General features: G+C 46.7%; 1 protein-coding gene across 2 annotated transcripts in view; it reads left to right on the top strand.

Annotated features, from left to right (window-relative positions):
- GRHL1 (grainyhead like transcription factor 1) overlaps nucleotides 1-22,961 on the top strand; it is a 42,176-nt gene that overhangs the window by 6,515 nt on the left and 12,700 nt on the right. For both annotated transcript variants that reach the window (XM_071807054.1, XM_071807053.1), the window contains exons 3-9: nucleotides 508-578; nucleotides 2,058-2,448; nucleotides 3,235-3,311; nucleotides 4,101-4,257; nucleotides 4,751-4,862; nucleotides 5,965-6,059; nucleotides 18,255-18,413. In XM_071807054.1, the coding sequence (XP_071663155.1) occupies nucleotides 508-578; nucleotides 2,058-2,448; nucleotides 3,235-3,311; nucleotides 4,101-4,257; nucleotides 4,751-4,862; nucleotides 5,965-6,059; nucleotides 18,255-18,413 (1,062 nt within the window). The remainder of the gene's footprint in view (nucleotides 1-507; nucleotides 579-2,057; nucleotides 2,449-3,234; nucleotides 3,312-4,100; nucleotides 4,258-4,750; nucleotides 4,863-5,964; nucleotides 6,060-18,254; nucleotides 18,414-22,961) is intronic.

The following is a 22,961-nucleotide window of genomic DNA, read 5'->3' on the forward strand; positions in this document are numbered from 1 at the left end:
TCTGAGGAGAAAGGAAACCCTCCAGTAGTCTTTTGAGGAGATGGCCTAGGGAGCACGTGTCCATGGGAAGGGGCCGTGGAGCAGGTGTCATTTCACAAGCCTTGAGCTCATCCGGCATGCTGAACCCTGACAGCCCGTGGAGGAGAAAACCTGCACCGCTGGTGCAAACCTTGGGAGCTCTCCTCTGGGTGCCCGCACCCCAGCACTGGTGCTCCCGGCAGGGTTGGCTGGTTTTCTGCACTGGTTTTACCACTGAGTGGTGCTGGCAGGAGCTCAAGGCTGGCACAGCTGGCCAGGTCAGCCGCATGGGGATCTGTGGGGCATTACCTGGGACAGGCCTGCCACCCCTTAGCCTTGGGAACATCAGCCATGATGTAATGTCACTAAGAACCAGTATCACAGAAGGATGCTTTCTTAATTTCACCAAAGGTCTGTGTGTTTTAAGAAGCTATGTTTTTCTTTGTATGGGAGGACAAATGCAATTATAGTATGCCTTGTATTTCCCAGGTTCCAAGGGAGAGGAGGTCTTCCACAGCGAAACCAGAGGTAGAACATCCGGACCAAGATCATAGCAAAAGGTATCAGTTTTTATTATTGCATGTCTGCTTATCCCCTTTCCTTCCTAGACCACCGAAGCTGCTGGAAGAGAGAAATTGTTTGTTTTTACTCTGTACTCCAAATACCTTTGCTGCCCCAGGAACAGGATGGCGATTGGACCATTACGTGGAGCTGAGGCCCACACTGCTGCTCATCACCGTCCATCTGCTTTCTGTGTGCTGATGTCATGCAGTCAGCGTAGCAAAAGCTGCTTTGCAACCCTGGGTACAGCCTGGTAGACAGACACCCTTCCCGAGGCTGTGGAGGTGCCTGGTGACCCTTTTACTTCTGCGTGCGGTTGCCTCAGTTGCTCACAGCTGGTTTTGTTCTTCAGCACCAGCAGCATTACTTCTTCATGCATGGGCTGGTAGGGAAGGACTTCAAAGTGCTTGCAACTTAGTTTTGGTTTTGTATTGTTCATGGACTTCTTTTGTATCCTCTGGAACTCCTTTCTCCCTTCCTTTTCCTGCCCTCCCTCTCTTGTGCCTTCCAAGCAGAAGATGATACCAATTAAGTAAATATTACAAATGTAAGGTTCATTCAAGCCAGGCTTCCACTCTTACCTTCCTCTTCCTTTGGACAGACTAGAAAGCTTTAAGGACTCAAGGTGAGGTTTTTGTGGTCTGGCTGAGCCGACTGAATGACTCTTTGCTGAGAAGAAAAGTCTAGTTCCCAGCCACGTGTTCCCACTGCTCCCCTTGTACCAGCCCCGGTCTTCCACTCACCCATAACCTAGCAGGCAAAAAAAAAGGCTCATTTTCTGCCAGTGGAACAAGCCAAACTGGCTCACCAAGGGGATGGGAGAGCATCAGAATTGGTGCAAAGGAGGGGGCAGGACAACATTGTGGGGAGGGAGAAGGGGAGGGCAGGCAGACTCAGTGGCTGCTCGCTATGAGGTCAGCTTAGCCACAGGTCTGTGTTGTCCTGGCAGAAATGAGTGTGCTGGGGTGGAGAGCGTGAGGTTATGCAAACCACTCCAGGGAGTCTCGGTGTGGATTTTCTTGGGAGTTTGTGTGTGAAAGAGGAGTGTAATTTCCCTGTTAGTGCTTCCCAGGTGGTGTGCAGTCCTAGGGCAGAGGAGCAGCAGCCTTGCTCTCGGTCCTCTCCATCTGCCAAAGAGCAGTTTTATGGAGCTGCATGTGCCGATGCGTGGTGGGAAGGGTCTTGAAGCTCTTCCTTTTGGATGACTGTTTTCCAAGCAGTGAGGATCTGGGCTGTGAACCCTCACCCTTTGCTCCAGGGTAGTTCATCTCCAAGGCAGGGTTGTTAGCAGTGGGTGAGGTTACTTTTTTTGAATGAGTTTCTCAGCTTTGCAGATCAGGATTGAGCTGTTCTGCACAGGCAGGGGAGCTGGTATCAGCTGTCCCTGTCCAAAAGGCTGAGAAGTATTTCTAGTTCTTGTTTAGTGAGAAAGTCAGCTGTATAATTTATGCATTATTTTTTTTCTTTGTCCCTTAAAGGAACAGCATCCCAAATGTGACAGAACAGTCGCTCATTTCTGCTGGAGAAAACAGAGTCCAGGTTCTGAAAAATGTGCCTTTCAATATTGTCCTTCCACACACACCCCAGATGGGCATGGACAAGAGAGGCCACCTCACAACCCCTGACACAACAGTCACCGTTTCGATTGCCACGATGCCCACCCATTCCATCAAAACGGAGACGCAGCCCCATGGCTTTACAGTGGGCATCCCACCAAGCGTCTACCACCCCGAGCCCCCCGAGCGGGTGGTGGTCTTCGACAGGAACCTCAACCCCGACCAGTTCAGTTCCAACACCCAGCCTCAGAACTCCCAGAGAAGAACACCGGACTCCACCTTCTCAGAGACTTTCAAGGAGGGTGTGCAAGAGGTATGAAGAGAGACGGTCGCTGTGTGTGTGCGTGTCTTGAGCTGGATGGAGAGTTCCTGCTCTGTCTTAAATTGTTCCTGTTATGCGAGCCAGAAATCTGTCCAGTGATTTAGGAATGGAAGACTTTCTCAGAAAGATACGTAAATATAACTTAGTAAATAAAACCTTCACAACATGAAATCATTACCAAATCGAATGACTGATCTTACTAGCGACAGAGCCTTCAGCTTGCAGAGTACAGAAGTAGTTATCTTGATGCACAGAACAGGGCCAGGTTTTGCAAGAGTTGAACACTCTGCTGTGCCTTTGCAGGTACCGAAACAAAGTGACTGTGTCTGTGAGCTTCCTTACTGCCAGTTTCTAGGTGTGGGGTGTGTCAGTGGAGAACAGTCTGTTTATTGTGGGGCCTTGGGTGAGAGGTAGATTTGGATGAAAAGCTATGTTTTTTGTTTTATGGTATCAACTAAAACCAAGAGAGTAACTGTGTTTTGATTTTTAAGCAACTCCTCAAGGAACTATGTGGCTATCCCCTTTCTTTGAAATTTGGGGAAGCTTTAGAATATTGCCCCAAGTGGATTCAGAAGGCTTGTGAGATGTGCTTAGTTGACACCCAAAAGTTTTGGATTGAAACTCTGCTTAAGTGTCCTGTTTGCACAGACCAAAAATCAGTGGTTATCTGATGATCAGTTTGCCTGCCAGAAGTTCTGTGGTAACAAGTATCTGTTTAATCTTGACTTTCCTTGTTGCTGCTGTGTTAATTGTTGTTTTGTTTTGCATCTACCCCAGGTTTTCTTTCCTACTGAACTGAATCTCCGGATGGCCAACATGAATTCAGAAGATTATGTGTTTGACAGCATTTCTGGGTAATGCTTTAAGCCCTCTACTTGCCCATATACTCCTTTTCTCTTACAGTTGGCTTGTCCGTGTGCTCATGGAGCAGTACAGCTCACTCCCTTCTGTGCTGAGTATCAGGCACTGGGAATGCTGTAGATCTCAAATCCACAACAGTGCTTGCTCATTTGAATTTGGCAGCTGAAAATCTTGCCTGTATCTTAAAGGAAAGCTACATGCAGGGTTGGAAATACCACCCTGTTTCAGTCCATGTCCTTGGAACAACTCTCTGTCCCATGGGAAGGTGTGGTGTTGTCCGTGAGCTTTGCCATGGTCTCAGAGCTGGCTTTTAGCCCTGGCCTTGCTCTCTCCGTGTTGGAAACCTACAGCAGAAATGGGAAGGATGAAACTCATCTGAACTCCAAGGGAGGGGAATAAACTCGTTGTTTGGTTAGCTGCAGTTAGCCAAGAAGGAAGAGGAGACTGTGGCCACTGAATAGCTTATTAGCTTGTGAGTTTTAATTTAATTGCTAATAGATACTTTTCCATGGGAGCAGCTTGCTGCTCTCAGCCTGAATAGGGTGCTTCCAGTCTTGCCTGCTGATGTATCTTGGGATTTAGCTTGCCAAGAATTTCTCTTAAGTGTTCGTTCATGAGGGAAATGGTTGAAAAGGGGGCTCACCCTGTTTTCCTACTTCCTTGCCTGTTGGTGGCTTAATGAGTCAACTGACGACTTTGGAATTCTTCCAAATTAGATGTAGAACATTTAATCGGCTTTCCAGGAAAATGCTATAGCAATCACTGCTCTCTTCGCTCTGTAGGAATAACTTCGAATACACTCTGGAAGCCTCCAAGTCCCTCCGACAGAAGCCTGGGGACAGCACGATGACGTACCTGAATAAAGGTCAATTTTACCCGATCACACTGAAAGAAGTGAGCAGCAGTGAAGGAATCCACCACCCCATCAGTAAAGTCCGAGTGAGTGGCAGCTCTTGTGGCTCTTAGGAAAGAGGGTGTGTACAGTGGTAGCCTTAACTCTCCCAAAGTGCAGTAATCTAAACCAGAGTATCAGCGTTAAGGCCAGCTTACTGCCTCGCTTACGTCAATGCTCGTTCCTTTGCTGTCCACCTACTTCCAGACCAACCCATCCTGGCTCAATCTGTTAAGAAGTGGTGTCAGCACTTGTGTGAAGGTGATGCAACACCTGGAATGAGATCCTTGAGCTCCAGTTAGGAGAGCAGTTCTGCTCATCGCTGTTTATGACCCAGAAAGCGCTGCTGTCTGCCTTCCTGTTTGGCAACGGGGTGCTGGGTACACTGTGGTGTGTCAAGTTGGAAAGCCTAAAGCAGAAAACCTAATACCAGGGAGAACTTCCAAAACAAATGTACTCTGTGGCCTTTTCTTTCACATGTTTGCATTTTGTTTTATTTATTTATTTTTTTTAATCTTACCCCTCTCCCTGTCCTTTCAGAGTGTCATCATGGTCGTGTTTGCTGAAGACAAAACAAGAGAAGATCAGCTCAGGCACTGGAAATACTGGCACTCAAGACAGCACACGGCCAAACAAAGATGCATTGACATAGGTAAGGGACACTCACTGCTGCTGTCAAACTCCAAACCTAAGTCCTTGGCAAGGCTTGTTTTTTCTGGTAAAGCTTTGTTATTTTAAGGAAACTTTGGATCATGTTCTATGCTATCCATAGCTTTGCTGAAAGCCTTTGAATTGCGTAGAACTAGTGCAGTAGTTTGTTGGGTTCGTTAAAGAGACCAAGTTTTGAGGGTTTTGTTTGGTTGGTGAGCAGGCCGACTTCATGCTTTTGCGTTGGGAGATCTAACACCCCACTCCAAGCTACAGTTGCTTTGGTATATCCTGGTGCTTGTAGCTAAACTGCAACTTACAGACTCTCTGACTATCCTAGATACTGTGTTTCTTCAAAGGACAAGATCCTCCTAGAAATAACACTAATGATCCTCCTTCCAACAACTTTGCTCACAACTGGTCTTTGGTACATGTTGAAAAAGAAAACACTGCAGATTTCCACTTGCCTCCAGACAAGGCTGGGGCTGGCTGACTTCCAGCCTTCTCTGGCTGAAGGCTGGGTTGTACTCCTAGTCCCTTCCTTCTGTGAATAAAAGCTGGGATTAATCACTTGGCACTTAAAGCAGACGCGCATGCAAATCTTTGTTTGTTATTGAAGGAGTTTTATTGAGAGCTTATGCCCTCGCCATACAGGGCAGAGTTTCCTGCACACAGCAGGCTATGGTGCAGGACGGGCGATGTTTGTGATGTCTGCCTTTCTTGCTGGAGTTTCTAGTTTGAAATTTCTACCTAGTCCCAGGCTTTTTAATGATCCATTTTTAAGTACAGTTCAGCTTTTTCATGGTGAGGGTGGTGAGGCACTGGCACAGGCTGCCCAGAGCAGCTGTGGATGCCCCATCCCTGGAAGTGTTCAAGGCCAGGCTGGATGGGGCCTTGAACAACCTGGTCTAGTGGAAGGTGTTCATGGCAATGGCAGGGGGCTTGGAACTAGATAGTCTTTAAGGTCCCTTCCAATGCAAACCATTCTGTGGTTCCTTTTCCCCCAAGGGGTTGCTGAGGAGTTGCAGTTTCTGGCTGCTTTGTGGGATTGAGGGCTCCAGATGGTATCCCTCTTCCTCTCTCTCATGCATCCTTCTTTCTAACAGCCGACTACAAGGAGAGCTTCAACACCATCAGTAACATTGAGGAGATCGCATACAATGCCATATCCTTCACTTGGGACATCAACGAGGAAGCAAAGGTATGTGACCATGATTATATTTCCTGTCCTTTTAGCAGATTCAGGGGCTGGGGGAGGGGAAGGGTGTGTGGCCTACCTGGTGATTAGCATGTAACAAGTTTGTTTACGCTCTTACATTAGGCAAAACCTTCTGGCTATTTCTTAAGAGGGTTTGCATGTGCAACCACGGAGAGCTTTGCAACTACTTTAAGGCTCTTGGCAGAACTGCCTACCTGACAGACAAGTACTGACAAAAGGAAGCACGGAGCGTTTCCAGGGCAGATGAAGCAGCGCTGGAGCTGTGACGGAGCGTAGCTGGGCTTGGCAGGCAGCACGGGCTCTTGGAGGATCCCAGCTGGAGGTGGAGGGCAGTTTCTGAGGGAATTAAAGCTGTGGCAGTGGGCGTGCTTGCAAAAGGGAGAGTAGCTGCTGCCATCCAGCTCCCAAAGCATGTGTTGCTGAAACTGTGGATCCCAACAGCCAGTGACCTATTTCAAGTTGGAGCAGCCTCCTAGTGAACTCTGATTTGATCTTTTTTCAGGACTGTGGGCACTATGGTAGGTGTTTAAGTAGGGGTAGCTACTCTAGCAAGCAGCTAACTGCAGCCATTAGAAGCCACTCTAGCTTTTGAAAAAGGCCCATGTATCTTTTTTGGTGCCAGGTCACAGAGCAGAATCACCTCTGTTCCCATGGCATGTCCCACCAGTTTGTTGCTGGAGTCAAAGTGCAGGAGTTTTCTTTGGAGAGTTTTGTTACTTTGTTGTTGGTTTTTTTCTTTTTAAAATGGAGAATACTTTCCTTCAGTTTCTGGAGGCTTGCTGTTCTGTTGCTAGTATGTCATGTGCTAGTCACCACTGTCAGGGGGAATGCTACTGGTGGCTACAGGCTGCCATGTCTAGGCAGAGCCTAGCTTGGGGGACATAGGACCTCTCAGCAGAGAATGCAAAGCTCCTTCTGTGGAACTGCGTGTGCTGCTGTGCTCTGCAGGAGACGTGAGATGGTGTCACTGCGCAGAGCTTGCTGTCTCTGTGAGCTTTGCTCTGTGCTGCGCAAAGGCTTTGGAGAGCAGAGACAGGTTGGGGTTGTGTGGGGGCTGGTTTCAGCTCTTTGGGAGAAGTTTGGGGCACCTGGCAGGCAGCAGCAAGGAGCTGTGCGTGCTGCTGATGGAAGTGCTGCCTTGCCGCATGTGTGACATGGTGTTGGGTGCCAGCCTTCCCTGTTCATCAGACTCTGCTACTGGATGTGGCTTCAGTCAGGTTGAGAGGGATGGCAGGGAGGACCTTATCAGCCTTCTAGGATCCTGCAGCAGGTGTGACTTATTTTTTTTTAAAGCATGAAGCACGTTTGCTCTGTGAACAAACAGATGAAGCTTTGGAAGGGCTCTCAAAAGGAGGCAGTAAGTATTCCCAAAAAGGTATCCTGCTGCCGTAGACAGTCTAATGGAATCACATTCAAGGAGGTCTGGTAATGTGTGTCTTCAAGGTACTAAGGTCTTAAGGTTTGCACACAAGATTGGATCATGCAGGTAGACATAGCAATGACTTCAGGTCCCCAAGGAGTCAGAAGCATTTTGCAGCTCTGCAGCTGCCTGCCGCTGTCTGAGCCAATGCTGCAGTGGTAGGGATGGGCTGCCAACCCAGGAGCACGGCTTAGCCCTGATGATGAGAACCCCATGGCTGCCCCAAGGAAAGCCACCCCTTTCCACCGGCCCAGCCCCGTGAAGCTGGTGCAGCTGTTGTGTCCCAGGTGCTCTACAAACCCCTGGATGAGTAGCTTCAGTGATTGCAGATCCACAGGGAAGTTGTGAATAGCAGCTTGAAAAGGTCTGAGGATCCTCATTATGGTATTTCAGCTTGGGGCAGAACTTCATGGGGTGAGGTGGTGCAGGACCCAGACTGACTTTGTAGCTGCATAGGCAAATTCACCTCCAGATTCACAGTTTCAGTGTGTGAGATCCATGTACTTTCAGTATTGGTTTGTGTGAAGCTGCAGAGGGGACTGCAGTTACCAGGAGCACGAGCCTGGGCTCCTGCGATCAGTATCATATTAAGACAAAAATACTCTGAATTTCAGTGTTCAAAGAATTAGCATTTTTAACAAGTGCTCTCTGTATTTAAGCATCCATTTAACTTTATTTCTTTTCCTTGAGTGGATGTGTTTTGTCAGTGGTTGGATTTTTCATCAGTAGAGCTGTAACTCTTTCTCAACTCCTGTGATCTTATCAGGAGCTGTGCGAGCCAATTTCAACAATTTTTATTGCATGGTTCATTTACCTTGCATGCTCGCTAGCTCTCTTTTTTTTTTTTTTTTTTTTTTAAGTTTCCCATCCCCCAAACAATGGTCTTGAAGTATATGAAGAGAGCAGGGAACAGAGCTGAGTTTCTGATGCTACAGAAAGTCTTCCGCAGCAATAAACAGGGTCTTAATTTTTATTAACAGCAGCAGTGTTGCCTAGATTACATATTTAACCAGCCAGCAACCCTTGATTATTAAAAAATTGCTTCCCGAGCCCTGGAATTATTACCTGGACCAGAGCTAAATTATTCTTCCTGGAGTTGCCACTTATCTCGTTTCCCTCTTGCTCCCAGTTTGCTGTTGGAATGGTTTGGTCCTGTGCAGAGGTATCCAACAGGAGGTGATGAAGCTCTGCATGTGGGATTTTTTGATGTAATTGCTCATCTAGGCACCCAGGGATTTGCCTGTGTGTTGGGTTTAAGGAAGAAACAGTGTATTATCACAAGAAGTTATCCTTAGCACCTCTGGGACCAGGTACTTGCCCTTCTTGTACTGGTCCTTGTTGGGGAATGTACAGGGGTGCTGGACCTCTGCTGCCTGGTCCGTGCAGGAGAGTGTCACCTGCTCCAGAGAGTGTTTTGCCAATCCCTGTGGGCCACTTTGGGGTTCTATAAAAAGCAGTTTTCTGGGGAAGAAACACTGTTTTCAGGTAATGTGAGCCATGTGCTCACTCTGTAGCAAGGAACACTGCAGCTGTGGCACTGGGAGATGGAAAGGATCTTTGAGATGCCCTCAGCAACCAGTATTTCCCAGTTGTGTTGTGCTGGGAGAACTGAGGGCAATGCCAGACGCAGCCGGCAGGTCTGGCTCTGCGTGGATGGAGTTGTCAGCCAGTTGGCTGCGTTGGTGTGCTCTTTGGGAGCCCATTTGTATGGAAACCAGGAGTGTTTCATGCATGACAGACATTTGCCACTTGGGGACTGGGCAGTGTCCATGGTTTTCAGAGCAAATACTGTGTGCTTCTTTCTGGCAGCTCCTCTCTGCCCTCTTCTGTTGCTTTGTGACATCACAAGAGAAGCAGCCACTTTATGGATTAGTGGTGGGCTAAATATTCTGTGTTCAATCTGGGAAAGGACCAGGGATCCAGAGCCCCCTTGCTCTGAGACAGCAAAGGCAGCCAGGGGTGGGGAGGAGAAGGCAGACTGTCCTGAAGTGCTGCTCCTGAGACTGGGAGGAGAGTGAGGACAGGGCAGAAGGATGGACAGGAGATGTTGCGGAGTGGGGAGGTGGTGATTCTGGTGGGCTTCCAGGTGACCATGTTAGAGGTGGGGTCTGACCCCACCGCCTGACAGATCACGGGAGAGGAAGAATGAGATGAGGAGGCAATAGTGATTTGTGAGGAGAAAGGGGGAGAGGGTGAACTGGGAAATCAGGTGATAAACTGGTGAGTTGTTGAATTGGATATTTAAGCAAGCCAGCAGAACTACTCAGTCAGGACCCATCCTGGTTGGGTCCAAGCATGGTCTGATGAGTCTGACAAAGGTGTGTAGCTGATTACACTCACTTGCACACAACAGGTAATGCTGGAGTTACCCTGGGGCTTATGGAGACTTCAGACAGTTTCCCACCCTGTTCCAGCCGTCTGCTGTGCTGGGCAGACAGTCAAGGTGGGGTTCTCCTGTGAACAGCTTTCAGATGTCTGAACGCAAGCTCATCATCTTTCACTTGTATGACTTCATTAGGGTGTCTAGAATTGGGATGGAGCTTTCTCTGGAGGTGCCTGCCCATCCTTGTTGACTGAGCAGGCTTGGCCATCCTTAAAATAAGGGCATTTTAAAGGTAAGGAGGAAGAATTTTGTCCTTGCAGTCCTTTTTTATCAGCAGAAGCATTTGTAGGTTCAGTTCATGAGTTTTGGGGCTGGGAACCATCTCTTCCTAGGTCTGTACAGTATGACCAGTTCTCCGTCTTAGTGGGTACTTTTAATGAAAATTGCTAGTTCATGCACTACATTATGTATTTCTTTTGAGTGTTTCCTGCTACTATTCATGATGTTGGCTATTGTCCTGTTCTCTCTTGTAACCCGTTAGGCAGTGGAGCAAATACTCTATCCTTTACCTTTGGCCTGGGGACATGGGCTGCTCTCAGGTTAGTGCCAGTTGAACAATCTGGACAGATCGGTTTCCCCTGGGTTAACTGGCTTTGCTGGATCCCGCTTTACTCAAACCCTGTCTGAGCTCCTGCTCAGTGGGGTGGGAGACTGGGGCCTCATGTCTGAGCAGGACCAGTGATGATAAGAGCCTCTTTGCCCCGTTTTTGTAATTCTGCCAGTGCAAGGACGCCACTGTTGTGCTGGGAGATCCTTCCCCACTTGCCAACAGGTCACATCGGAAACATCATGTTACTGGAAGCGGCTTGCAGAGAAGGGCTCCCATGGAGGTCTTCTGTCTGGCTTGCTTTAGGCTGGATGCTGGGACTGGAGCCAAAAAAGTTGTCGCTGCACATTAGGGGATCTATTCTCCTCCCACTCCTTCCCTCCACACACACACACAAAGGCGTTGTAAGCCAGATGCTCTGTGTGAAAAGACCTTTTCTACTAAAAAGGGATATGTAATGAGGGTGTAAGAGGGGCATTTAGAGATGGAGAATATTGTAATAGAACTTTTTGCTGTTCACCTAAAGGGAAGGTGCTGTGGTATCTCTGAAGTGACATCCTCAATGACAAAGCAATTAATGCTGTAATGCTGCTCTTCTTTTTATTATTGTTTTTGCTTTGTTTTTGTTGTTGTGTTTTGTTTTTTCTAAGAAAGGTGGAATACTCTTGCATTGAACTAATTTGAGGCTAATTTGTGTTGGCCTTTTGGAATAGCAGATTGGACAACAACGGGGGGTCTTCTGCCAGATTCTCCTGTGTGGTGACTGCAGTTCTTGAGCAGGGTTTTTTTCTTCAAATGAGCTCAATTTTTGGAGAGGGTGGATCTCTTGCTACAACTTGAAGTAAGGCTGGGGTGTATACCACTGATATATTTTTAAGAGCTTATTGGTGTTAACTGTAGGAAGAATTCCAGCTTCTTTGATTAATGAATATCGCATGCATTTATATGGATGCCATTGTAATGAAGCAGCAGTCATATGCCTCATTAAAGGAGGTGTTGCCACCTTCAGCGGCACTGAGGAGGTACAGGTTTGACTAGTTGGAAATGAAACTATGAAATGTGATGAGTCAAACATACTTAGAGGAAGGAGTTTGGTTTGAAGCCAAGGCTGCAGACCACAAGTACTTTGAGGCACAAGTACACGCAGCCTTTAGAGCAGTGACATAGGAAAGTCACAGCAAGTGCTGCTTACTTGCCTCTTCAGGCAGACCTCTCTCTACTCAGTCCTGCGTTTTCATAAAAACAAGCATGTATTGCCCTTGATTTTAAGCTTTGCAAATTAGAAGCGGGTTTTCAACTGATGATTTTTCTTCAGGACTTGGTGCCCCAAACTCCACCATCTCTCTGGTCTTCCAACCACCTGTGAAGCTCACAATGTATTACTGAAAGCTGGAAGAAAAATCTTCCCAAAGAAAAATCTTCTCTTCTATAGAGAAAACAGGGAGATGACTTTTTGCCCCCTCTTCTCCGTTCCTTTCATTCCTGATGGCAAAACTTCAAAACTTTTCAGCCATTTTTGTGCCTTTGTAAATGTAATTGTTTCAGGTTTGTGTTGGGTTCTGCCCCCCCCCTTTTGTTTTTTCTTTGGTTGTTCTTGTGTTTTGTTTGTTTTTTCTTGTTTGCTTTTATGTTTTTGTTTAGGTTGTTTAGTGCATTGTTTTTGTTTGGGTTTGGGTGTGGTTTTTTGTTGGTGTGTGTGTTTGTTTTTAAACATTGCTGGTTTTTGCTGGCAAACTGCTGCTTTTGCTTTCTTTCCAACCAACAAAAGCTGACATCTGGCCCTGTACCTCTATCTTATCAGAGCGTGGGGTGGGACGAAGCCTCTGTAGGACTGGGAACCTCTATCCCCAGGTTTCCCACGTGTTCCCTGTATTTCCTTGCCTCAGAACAGGTTGGAATAACAATCAGCATTGCTCTTTGTGAGTAAGAATATGTATTTTCCTTTCATTACCATTCGTTTTTGTTTTGTTGATGGAGTGAACTCACTAGGAGGATGTTCTCTTATCCGAGGCTGAGCTGTATTTCCTACTCGGTGTTCCTTGGCGCGGTGTGGGACCCGTGGCGTGTTTTGTGTCAGTCACCGGAACTGGGTTTGGTAGGTTTGGATGCAAACGAGCTTCCCCGGGCTGCGAGCAGGAGGTGCTGGGTCTGGCTGAGCGGAGCTGGGAGGGACGGGGCCCTGTTGCACCTCTGCCAGACAACCCTTATTTGGAGCATCCGATCCCGAAGGCAGGAGCCGTCTGGGGAGCCCACAGGTGCAGGAGTTGCCCAATTCTCTTTTATCACTCTTTCCTGGCTCGCCTCCTGCTGATGCAAAACCTGTGGTGCATGTGGGAGGTGAAGAAACGAATGTGAGAGCAGTAAGATTGGCCACCTCTCAGGTGATCTGTACCAAGCTTTTTTTTTTTCCTCCCCTCCTCCCTTTAAAGACAGCAGAGTCTTCCAGCGCTGCTCGCTTGGGACGTGCCGTGGCGGTTGTGTGCAGGCAGACCCGTGCCTGCCCTGCCTGCACCCCGAGCTGCCTGGCTGTGACCCAGTGCCTGTCCTGGGAGCCGCGATAGCTCAGCGGTGCCCAGGGACAAGGGCTTGGCGCTGTGCTGCTGGGGTTTATAAGGCTGTTTGGGCTGGAGGTGGTTTGCATCCAGCCAGCTCACAGCACAGATGAAGGACGTTAAAGCCTATCTTGTACACATCCATGCAGACAAATCTTTAGAAAAGACCCTCTTTTTTTCCCCTTTATGCTTATATTTGTCCAAGCCTTTGGAGAAACAGCATGCTTTCAGCACTTAAATAACAACCTTTGAGCTTCCGGGTAATTTTTCTTTAGTGGAGGGCTGATAAATAAGTTGTTTGTGGAATTTGGGCCTGGGGCTGCTCCTTCAGGTAGCCAGTGAGGAGCGTGGTGACCGCATGGCTGTGTACCCCTGAATTGCAGGAGCGTCTGTGGGATACCAAGCAACCTGGCAGCTGCCAGGCTTTGCATTGACGTTCCCGGGATTCCTGCTGGCAGCCAGGGTGGGGAGTGGCCATGTCCTGGCATTCGTGATAACTGTGAAGCTTCCAGCTCCTGAGCGTTGGATGGTGCACGTTGTGGTTCTCCAAGGGTGTCTTGTCCATTTATTTAGGTCTGATGGATCCTTTACCTTATTTGTTCCTCTGGCTTTTAATCTGCCGTTGTAGCTGCAAAGGCTCCTCTTCACATCAGTTTAGTTGAGCGTGTGTGTGGCCCTTTGTCCTGCAAAAAGTGAAAATAACACATATATTAAGTTGGCTGCCAGTAGGATGTGTGGTGGTGGGTCCACAAGCCAGGCACTGCCTTTGTGTTGGGGAAATGGTCCCAGGACACACTGGAATCCCTTTGCCTGCTGTGTCTTGGGCAGAACATTGAAATTATTTAGCCAAGATCAAGAAAAGAAGTATCCAACTGCATTCCCTGGAAAGAAGCTCATTGCAGTTTAACCTGTCCCCGATTGTTGTGTTGCAGGCCCCAGGCTCTGTGTTCTGTACAAACACAGTAATCCAAAATCAAAAGCGTTTTGAAAATTCTAAGTTGAATATAATATTAAAATGAGAGGCTTTTACCTACTGGTCCTAGAAGAGAGTGAAAGGTTTTATCTGAATTCTTGAGAGAAATACCCAATGGACTTGGATTATTGATGTCTTTGTCCTTTCAGTACAAAAATGGAGCATAAATAGGAGGAGGCGAATTAAATTTAGCTATCTTCTACTGAAACACAAACCATGCTGAGCAAAGGAATCAGACTGGAATAGTATCAAGTCCGTCTTTGTAGAGTCTTATCCAGAAGGATGTACAAGACTTTGCATGGTGGGGACATCTGTTACGTGGCCATCGTGGCTCACCCGTGGCTGTGTCTGCTGGGGACTGACCAGAGTTTGCGGTGCTGAGCTGCTGCCATTACCTGTGGCCTCCCCGGACGGTGTTGATGTGCACCTACATTTTGTTCCTTCTCAGCTTAGCTTTGCAGTGAGTCAGAAGAGGCCGCACGAGGTGACATTTCATCTGGAGTTGCTGCATATGTAACCTTTGCACTAATCAGAATTGCTGGTGCTTTTTGTGTGACAAAAGAGCATGGCGTCCAAGATAAACCGAGGAGAAGAGATCTGGGTATGCAAGCCTTCATTTTAAAAGAGGCATCTTTCATCTCGCTGACAGCGAGGTTCCTGCAGCGCTTTGATTGCCCTTTAATTATCCCTGCTTTTCCTGGTTTGTTTGAAAGGCAGATCTTGTTAGAAAAAGGTGCTGTGTGGAAAGAACTTGGCTGCCTCTGCTGCTTTTCCTTGAGGGCACACAGCAGAGCTGCTGGATTATTTTTTTTGTGCATTATTAAAATGGAAGATTGTTTCTCATAGATCTGGAGGTAGGCACGGTGTGTTTCTCCCGAGTCAGGCGAGGAGGGGCACAAGTGGTTGGGTGTTCAGGGCAAACTGGGAAGTCATGAGGTCTGGCTGCTTCCCACACTGACTTCCAGTGCAATCCTGGGGAGGTGCTTTATTCAATCCCTCTGCTTTGGGTCTTTTGCTCTGTGCATTGGGCTGTTGCTCGTGTGCCCCAAAGGCTGTGGGAAACCCGACCTGGAGCTGGGTGGAGGGGGCTCCAGAGGGGTCGGGGTGAAAATTGCCACATGTGGAGGCTCAGCAGCTCATACCAGCTCACAGCTTTCACGTCATTTGGTGTTTTATCTGAAACCAAACTGTTGTGGAGCCATTTGTCTCAATGAGAATCTCAGTTTTCAGGAATAGTATTTTTTAAAAAAAAGGGCATGGAAAAAAAAATCAACCAAAAAGAAAAGGAAAATAAAGCCTGGCTTTGATTGGAGAGAAAAGCCTGGAAATATGATTCAAATATAGACTAAAGGCTTAATTGCCAAGCAAGCAAAATAACTTGAGAACAGGTTTTTAATCCTCTTAGAAATCTCAGTTTTTAAAAAGGTCTGTGTAACTTTTGAGGGCTTGACTCACGTTTGTAAGTGCTCAGGCCTGACAATGTTCTATTTTTAAGTGCTGTCTTTATGTTGAATCTTGGGAGGAGAGACAGATTTTTTTTTTTTTTTTTTCTTTAAAGTAACAACATCTTAATATAGCTGAGAATGCGGAACTGCCCTCAGAAAAATAGGTTGGACACATGAAAAGGAATCTTGCTCAGCAGGCTGAAGATGCAGAGCAACTTCTGTGGTTACGTTTTTCTTTCTTCTGGCAATTTTGGGGTGGGGATGTCGCTGGCACAGTCACTTGGCCTTACGTTTCTTCTCGAAGGCAAATCAATTTGTCTTGAACAAAAAGCAGCTGGCTTGAAACTGTTTTAGCCCAGATTGGAAAAGCTGTTCTCTAAGACACTGTTTTTGTGGAAGTTAAGGCAGCTTGAGATAGCTCAAAAATATGAGTTACAGGATGGGTAGGGAGAAGTAGAGGATCCTTTTGAATGTATGAGCAGAAGACAGGCTGGCTCTTGGAGAGGTGGTTAGGTTTTAGTTGCCATCTTCTTCCCCGAGTCCCAAAGACTTGAATGGCATGAAAATGAAGTCAGCTGCTTAAAACCAAAGCTAATCAAATGAGGAGACTCTGAAGTAGGAGGATAATCTTTGTCATCTGACTAGCAATCCCGAGTTCCCATGGGATACCCGTGCAGCTCTGCTGCCCTGACATGTGTCTCTCATGCTGGGACCAGCGCTTCTACCTCCAGCCCAGAGTGCTGTGTGGCTGCTAAGTGTGAAAACAGAAGACGCAGACCTGAATTAATCCGGTAAAGAGGTGACACCGCTTGCTAGGGAGCTGGTGGCTGATGCTGCGCATCGAGTCCGCTGGTGTGCGGTGGTGTGAAACTCGAAACGAGGGATATCACAGAGGTTTTGAGGCTGTGGTGGACCTGCCAACATGGCTGCTTGGGCATCTTTTCCTGAAGAACGCAGTCATTTCTTCGTACGGGCATGAGAGTTGTTTATGACTATTCAGTATGGGTAAATAAATTTAAAATTAAAATTAAAAATGTAAAAATACGGAAACAGCAGAGCTAAGACTCCTTTTTAAAAATAAAACCCCTGCTCAGAGTACACAATTATTCAGGCTGTGCAGACATCTGATTACCTGGCTCCGAAGTGGGTGAAAACAGCTCTTCACACTCCTGGAAGCTTTCCCCGGGGGTGCCAGCGCTGAAGGCAGCAGAAAGGGAAGGGGGCAGATAAAAGCCGGCAAAGCTATCCCTTGGGTTAGTCTGGGAAAGATGGGAAAGAGCTTATTTTATAATAATTTTCCTGACTGTGATTTGGGGTGTATTTAATGCTTTCCAAAAAACTTGCTGTGGAGGGACGTAGGTTGTTTCATGCTTTCCGGTGTCCCTTTGCAGGGACGTTTCAGCTCTGTGGGACAGGGTGTGTGTGCAGGGGAACGATGGGGACTTTGCTGCTGCTCACAGGGGCTGCAAGAAGTTTTGTGCGAATCTCAAACATTTCAACAAGTTATTAGGAGATAAGATGTTTAGTTCTTCCCCACCCCCTCTGCCCCAGCCGTTGATACAATTGTTATTTATAGGGAGAAAAATGTTTGTGTCCTTAATCTAGTGATAGTTATTTCCATCTCCCCTCTCTTGTTAGAACCAGTAAAGGATGTTGCAGCGCCTGTATCGAGAAGCCCAATGACAAGCACTCTGCAAAGCCACAAATCTAACCCAAACCCATGAGGTTTTCAAAACTTACCTCGAGATTTTGCAGCTCCAGGACAGGTCCGGGAGGTGGCACTAACTCACCGCACAGCTTGTAGTAATCACAGAGTTAGTAAGTGGTCAGTAGTGGGATAGTACTCAGTATTACTGCGGAATCCCTGGCAAGGTGCTTCTGGCTTCCGAGGCCTTGATTACTTTAATTTTTTATTTTAAAGCAGCAGGTTCCCAGCTTTTATTCTTGAGGTGGAGATGAGCTATTGCAGGTCTTCATAGCTCATAAGTTCCTGGTAATTAATTGTTGCAACTTTTTCTGAGACATGCTGATAATGGGGATTGTGTCTGGAGAAAAGCCTGGCACACAGCAAGCCTACATCTGGATACAAAGTATTCTGGTCTATCTGTTCATATCCACAAAAGGATGTTTCTTCCTTCTGTTAAGCAGCATTGGACTTATTCTCTGTTTGTGATGTTTTTTAGGCAATTACCAAAATGAAGTTAGATGTGTTTGAAATCACTCTTAATTGATTTTCTCCATGATATTCAAAATAATGTTAATCTTTTAAGTGCAAAGCCGAGAAACTCTTTCACTGGAATAATGGCATTATCCCTGTGTTTAAAGATAATGTGTTGCCTAATATTTTTTCAAAAGCTTTACATATCATTTACAAAAACAAATTACAACAAAAAGCCAAGTAGTTTCAAGCATCAGCTGTGCTTACAGCAGCTTATGTAAAACTCATGGAAAGCTTTAACTTGCCCAGACTAACATACATTTTTCAAAGCATGGTTGTGTTCATGCCAAGATGATAAAACACTGGGCAGTGAGGACTGGATGTAGAAGAATTTCCGTTGCTAAAAGTCTGATGATATTTGAGATCTGTTGGGTGGAAATATCTAGAAAAGATGGGTGGAGTCTTCATAAGGTTTGGAGAGTTTGAAATTCATTCTGGACAAAGTGGCTTTGCCCCCTGTGATGGTTCATATAAAGAATTAAGAATGTTGTATAGCTTTTTGGGGATTTTACTTGATTTCTCAGGACACATTGCTGCTTGTAGCGGAGAGGACCAGCGTGCAGCCCTCACCCAACAGTCGCTTGCCCAGCGGCCAGGAGTCCATGTGTCACTGACAGGCGCTGCTTTCCCCTTCCGCAGGTGTTCATCTCTGTGAACTGCCTCAGCACGGATTTCTCCTCTCAGAAGGGTGTTAAAGGCCTGCCCTTGAATCTTCAGATCGACACCTACAGCTACAATAACAGGAGTAACAAACCTGTCCACAGAGCCTACTGCCAGATTAAAGTCTTCTGTGACAAGGTAAGGTTGGGTCAATGTGGCAGTGACCTTTTGGGAAAGGCTGTTGCACAGCTTAGCAGAGTTGTTGTGGTTTGTGCATTTTTTTGTTTTTGTTTTAAGTCTAATTTTGCAATTGCTGTTTTGGCTCTGAAAACTCCTGCCTGTGTTCAGCCTTTGCAAGGAGAAAAATTTCAACCCCTTCTGCTTGGCTCATAGATGTTATGATGACCTCAGATAAATTTGCTGCTCTCGAAATGCTGGAGCACTGAGAAGCGTTCCTGACTTTGGAGAAAGGTCAATCTGGGAGAAGATTGATTGTCAGTGCTCCAGACACTGCGAAGTCCTGCAGAGTGCCTTCAGCAGGAGGGATCAGTGCAATTGATTGGAGCAAGTGCAGGCTTGTCTTTTTGCCCAAGTTATATTGTGCTGATCCTTTTAAATTTCTTTTCGTGTTCTTACTCCATTTGTTCTTAAAAACAAACCAAAAATCTTCCAAAACCAACAATAACAAACCAACCAAACAAAAAACCAACCAACCAAACAAAAAAAACCACAAACCAAAACAAACAACTTCCACATCTTGTGAACAGAAAATGTTTGTTTTCATTGTACCACTGGTTTATACAGCAGTATAACCAAGCCCATTTACAAGTAGGGTGACTGCTGTAATTTGATTGCTCTGCCTAATGCATTTATCACAGAGAATTAACACCTTTCCCAAAGCCACTGCTCACCAGAAGCTGTGAAAGCAGCATACCAGGAGCTGAGTTGAAAGCAGTTGTAAAAGCTTCACTGGGTTTGCAAAGAAAGGATGTTTCCTGATCTTTGTCATGTGTGCCTGCCTGAACAATTTTTTGAAGGACTAAAGCAAGTAATGTGCAATGTTGCTGTTTCCAGAGTGACCCAGAGCTTTCTAGGCTGGGATAAATGCTGCCTGGACTTCCCCAGTCCTCCTTTTGATTTCTGTAAGCAACACAGACATCCTAGTTTGTTGGCATGCTGCTTGACTCTTGTTCTTTGCATCCAGACTCCCTCTTCATAGCACAGACTCTTTGGGAGTGATATCTTGAGCACCTCTGCAACTGCAGGTCTGAGATGGGCTTGTGCTACTCACTCCTTGAGTCCTGTGCTGGCTTTGCACCATCACATACCGTGTGGTTTTGCCTTGTTGTCATCCCCCAGGACACTGTCACAAAGATTAATCTCCTGTGCTATTGCTCTGCCTCCGTTTACCTCCCAAGAGATATGAGCCCTCCACAATCTGCCTCTGCTGTAGCATCCCATTGACCCATCCTGCCACGTTTTGTTGTCCATCTATATGCTTTTAAATAGCCCCTTCTGCTTTACTGCAAGGTTGGGAGAACCTGCCTGTAGCTACCTGCCAGTATAAACTTAGTCATCATCCTTCAGGTGCCTCCTGAGGTGGCTCCTGTTGTGATGATTTCTGCGAAGAATTTACTAGGGTCTTAACAGATGTTCTCCAGAGTATCGTAAAGGCTTGCCAGTGAGCCTAAGAGCCTTGGGTCTCATGGGCTTTTTTCAGGCCTTTCCCCCCTCCCCCCCCCCCCCTTTTTTTTTACCTCTAAAACGAGATGAAGGCAAGTGTGTCATCTAAAGCTCTTTCATTATCTGGGAGTCTTGTGTGCTATCAATCTATGTTCTCTACAGTACCAGTGAGTATAGACTTACTGCAGGGAACAGGGTTTCTTTTACTCATAAATTGTCCGCTCAATTACTGTGCTAAAGCTACTGACAAGCTAATAAGACAAATCCGCTAATAAAAGGGCAGATGTGTAGTCAGTGTGTGGCTTAAAGGAGATCTTTTGAGTCTATACCATAAATTTCAGCAAATCTTTTAGTGTAGTAATGCCAGTGTATCTTCTATTTTCCTTGGGGATTTTGACCTTTCTTTCTGCTTTAATCCTCCAGATACTTTGCAAATTGGACCTGAATTAAAAGGGGAGGGAGGGGGAAAAGATTACTCTTCTTTATTTAATCTGGCTGTTGTTCGTTCTGTGAACATGCAGTCAGTGTGAGGTTGGTGCCTCATGATTCTGCAGTGTGCATTTATAGAAATGGTGTTGAAGTTTGCTGCCTTTCAGATCCGTGCTGGGTCTGGCAATGAGAGCTGAGGATGGAGCCTGACAAGCTGAATACTGTTTGTCACTGAATTGAATTAAACTGTGTTCTCAAAGGCTTCTTTTAGCCTCTGGGCAAGTGCTCCTGTCAGCAGACAGCTGCAGGTACTGACTCGTAGGCCCCAACACTGGCCACCACCTCCAGGGTCCAATAAGAGCATTGGCATTTTAGAAAGAGCACCCATTTTCTGCCCTGCTCTGAACCTTGGGTAATCAAGCAGCTGGTCTTGAATGTTTACAAGACCATCGTTACTATAGAATCCACACGTATTACTGTCCTTAATGTGTTTGTCCTCCTGTGGCCACTCTTACCTGTAGAAGTGCTGTTATCCATGTTGTCTTTGTGGAGGGCCAAGTCTATACTGTAGAGGCCTGTTGGAAAAAACACCACAAAATGACAGTGCTGTGGCCACCTAACAGGGACAGGCAGCTCTGTGTAGGTCCCCTCGGTTCTTTTGTTTGTTATGGCTGTGCTTGCATTGCGTGCCTGAACTGACCTTGAACCTGGGCACTGGCTGGCTGTCGTCTGCTGCCTCTTTTTTTGTGTGTGCTCTTCATAGGGAGGTGCTTCAGTGCTCTGATCATCTTTGTGGTCCTCCTCTGGACTTGCTCCAACAGGTCCATGTCCTTATATTCCGGTCTGCAAAGCTGGACACAGTGCTGAAGGTGGGGGGTCATGAGAGTAGAGAAGACGGGGAGTATAGTCTGCCTCAACCTGCTGGTGATGGTTCTTGTGCAGCCCAGGACACAGTTGGATTTCTGGGCTGGGAGTGCACACTGCTGAGTTCTGACCAATATTTTGCCTATGAGTATCCCCGGCAGCTTGGCTGCTGGGGCCTCAGGGCAGAGGAAGAGCTTGAACAGCTTGTGCACGGAGTGCCAGAGCTGCACCCAGCATGAGAGGGGGTGTGGAGCAACCCCCCACGCCCAGAGCACACCCAACCGGCACAACCCCAGTGCAGAAGCCAGGAGTCCCACAGTGTCATGAAGGGTCTGGATCCCAGCGTGTTGTGACTTGGTGTCGCATCCTCTCCCTCCATCCCTGTTGCTTATCAAATACATCATGTTTGTCTGTGGGACGGAGGGATAGCAGCTCTCGACAAAATGCTGCTTCCCTTTCTCAGCCCAAGAACGTCTTACAAAGCTGGAGACTTTGAGGGAAAGAACAACAGCAAAAAAAAAAACCCAAAAAAGCCCTTAACACATAGACAAGAGGATGAAGTATTGCTTTTCAGACAGTAGGCTGTACTTTAGGTGATGAAGTTGGGAAAACCTCTTTCTTACAATTGCATTTATTCCATGATTGCAGAATACAGGATTGCCAGTGTCTTTTCTTTAAAAGTATGTGGTCCTGGTTGTCACTGAGCTCTGCTGACAAGGTGGAAAAGCCTGTTATCAAGACATAGCTTTCTTTTTTTATGTGACATTTAAGATGTGTTTAGCTAGGCCCCTGTAGCCTGGAACAAGTTGACTTTCAAGCAGAACTCTGGTTGTAGGTATGGGAGGGCAGAGGTTTTCTCAAAACATGTACTCTGGATGGATTAGCACGTTCTTCACAAGCAAGCAGGTGCTGTTCCCTGTAGCATAGTGTTTGAGTAGCGGAATTTTATTATTGCTGTGTGAAAGGTAGAACATGGGTCTGGAGCCAGATCTGGTCTTTCTCCTGTCAAGCTGAGATCTTGCGACTGTTCTGGTAAGGAAAGTCGCAGAGGGGTGCGGGTCCAGCTGTGCTGAGGTTTAGGTGGGATGTCTTTGCTGTAGTGGGCTGTATGAGATTTACAGAGTCAAGCAAAGCTGCCAATGACTGTGTCTTCATTAGTAATTTTTTCTCTTTTTCACAGCAGCTGCCTGAAGCTGCTTGTGTCCCTTAGGTGGGAAAAAAGGTGATACATAAATGTTAATGCACATAAAATATTTAGGCTCATTTTCCTTTTTATCGCTAGTGCAGACATGCCTACTGCTGTCTAGCAGGCACAGGCATCCTGTTGTCTATAGGGTATTGTTTTACTGTGAGGCTAGGAGCGCTGTTGCCCTCTCCTGTGCTGGGCTTTAGGCACCATTTTCCACCCCATTGCCATGTGGTTTTTAGCATCTCGCTTGCCATAACTAATCTAGTCTCCTCCAGCACTGTGTAAGGATGTGGGTATGTTTTGGCGGCTTTACGGGGGTGGGAATGAGACAGTGGCTTCCTGTGGCCAGATAACTGTTGCCTCTTACCCTGCTTTGCAGGAGGCTGTTGGGGACAGGTAGAACAACAGTGATCTGGTGGTAGCACCAGGACTGAGTGTTGGGGATCTACTGTGGGATTGTCACCTTGTGCAACTGGCAACATGACATCCCTGCCTTAACCCGTAGTTGGGTAGGTCTGGGCACAGCTAGAGAAATGAACACAATTCTAATACAAACCTTCTTCCTTCCTTCGCTCTCTCCA

This window comes from Patagioenas fasciata, chromosome 3 (assembly GCF_037038585.1).
Source record: "Patagioenas fasciata isolate bPatFas1 chromosome 3, bPatFas1.hap1, whole genome shotgun sequence".
NCBI lineage: Eukaryota > Metazoa > Chordata > Aves > Columbiformes > Columbidae > Patagioenas > Patagioenas fasciata.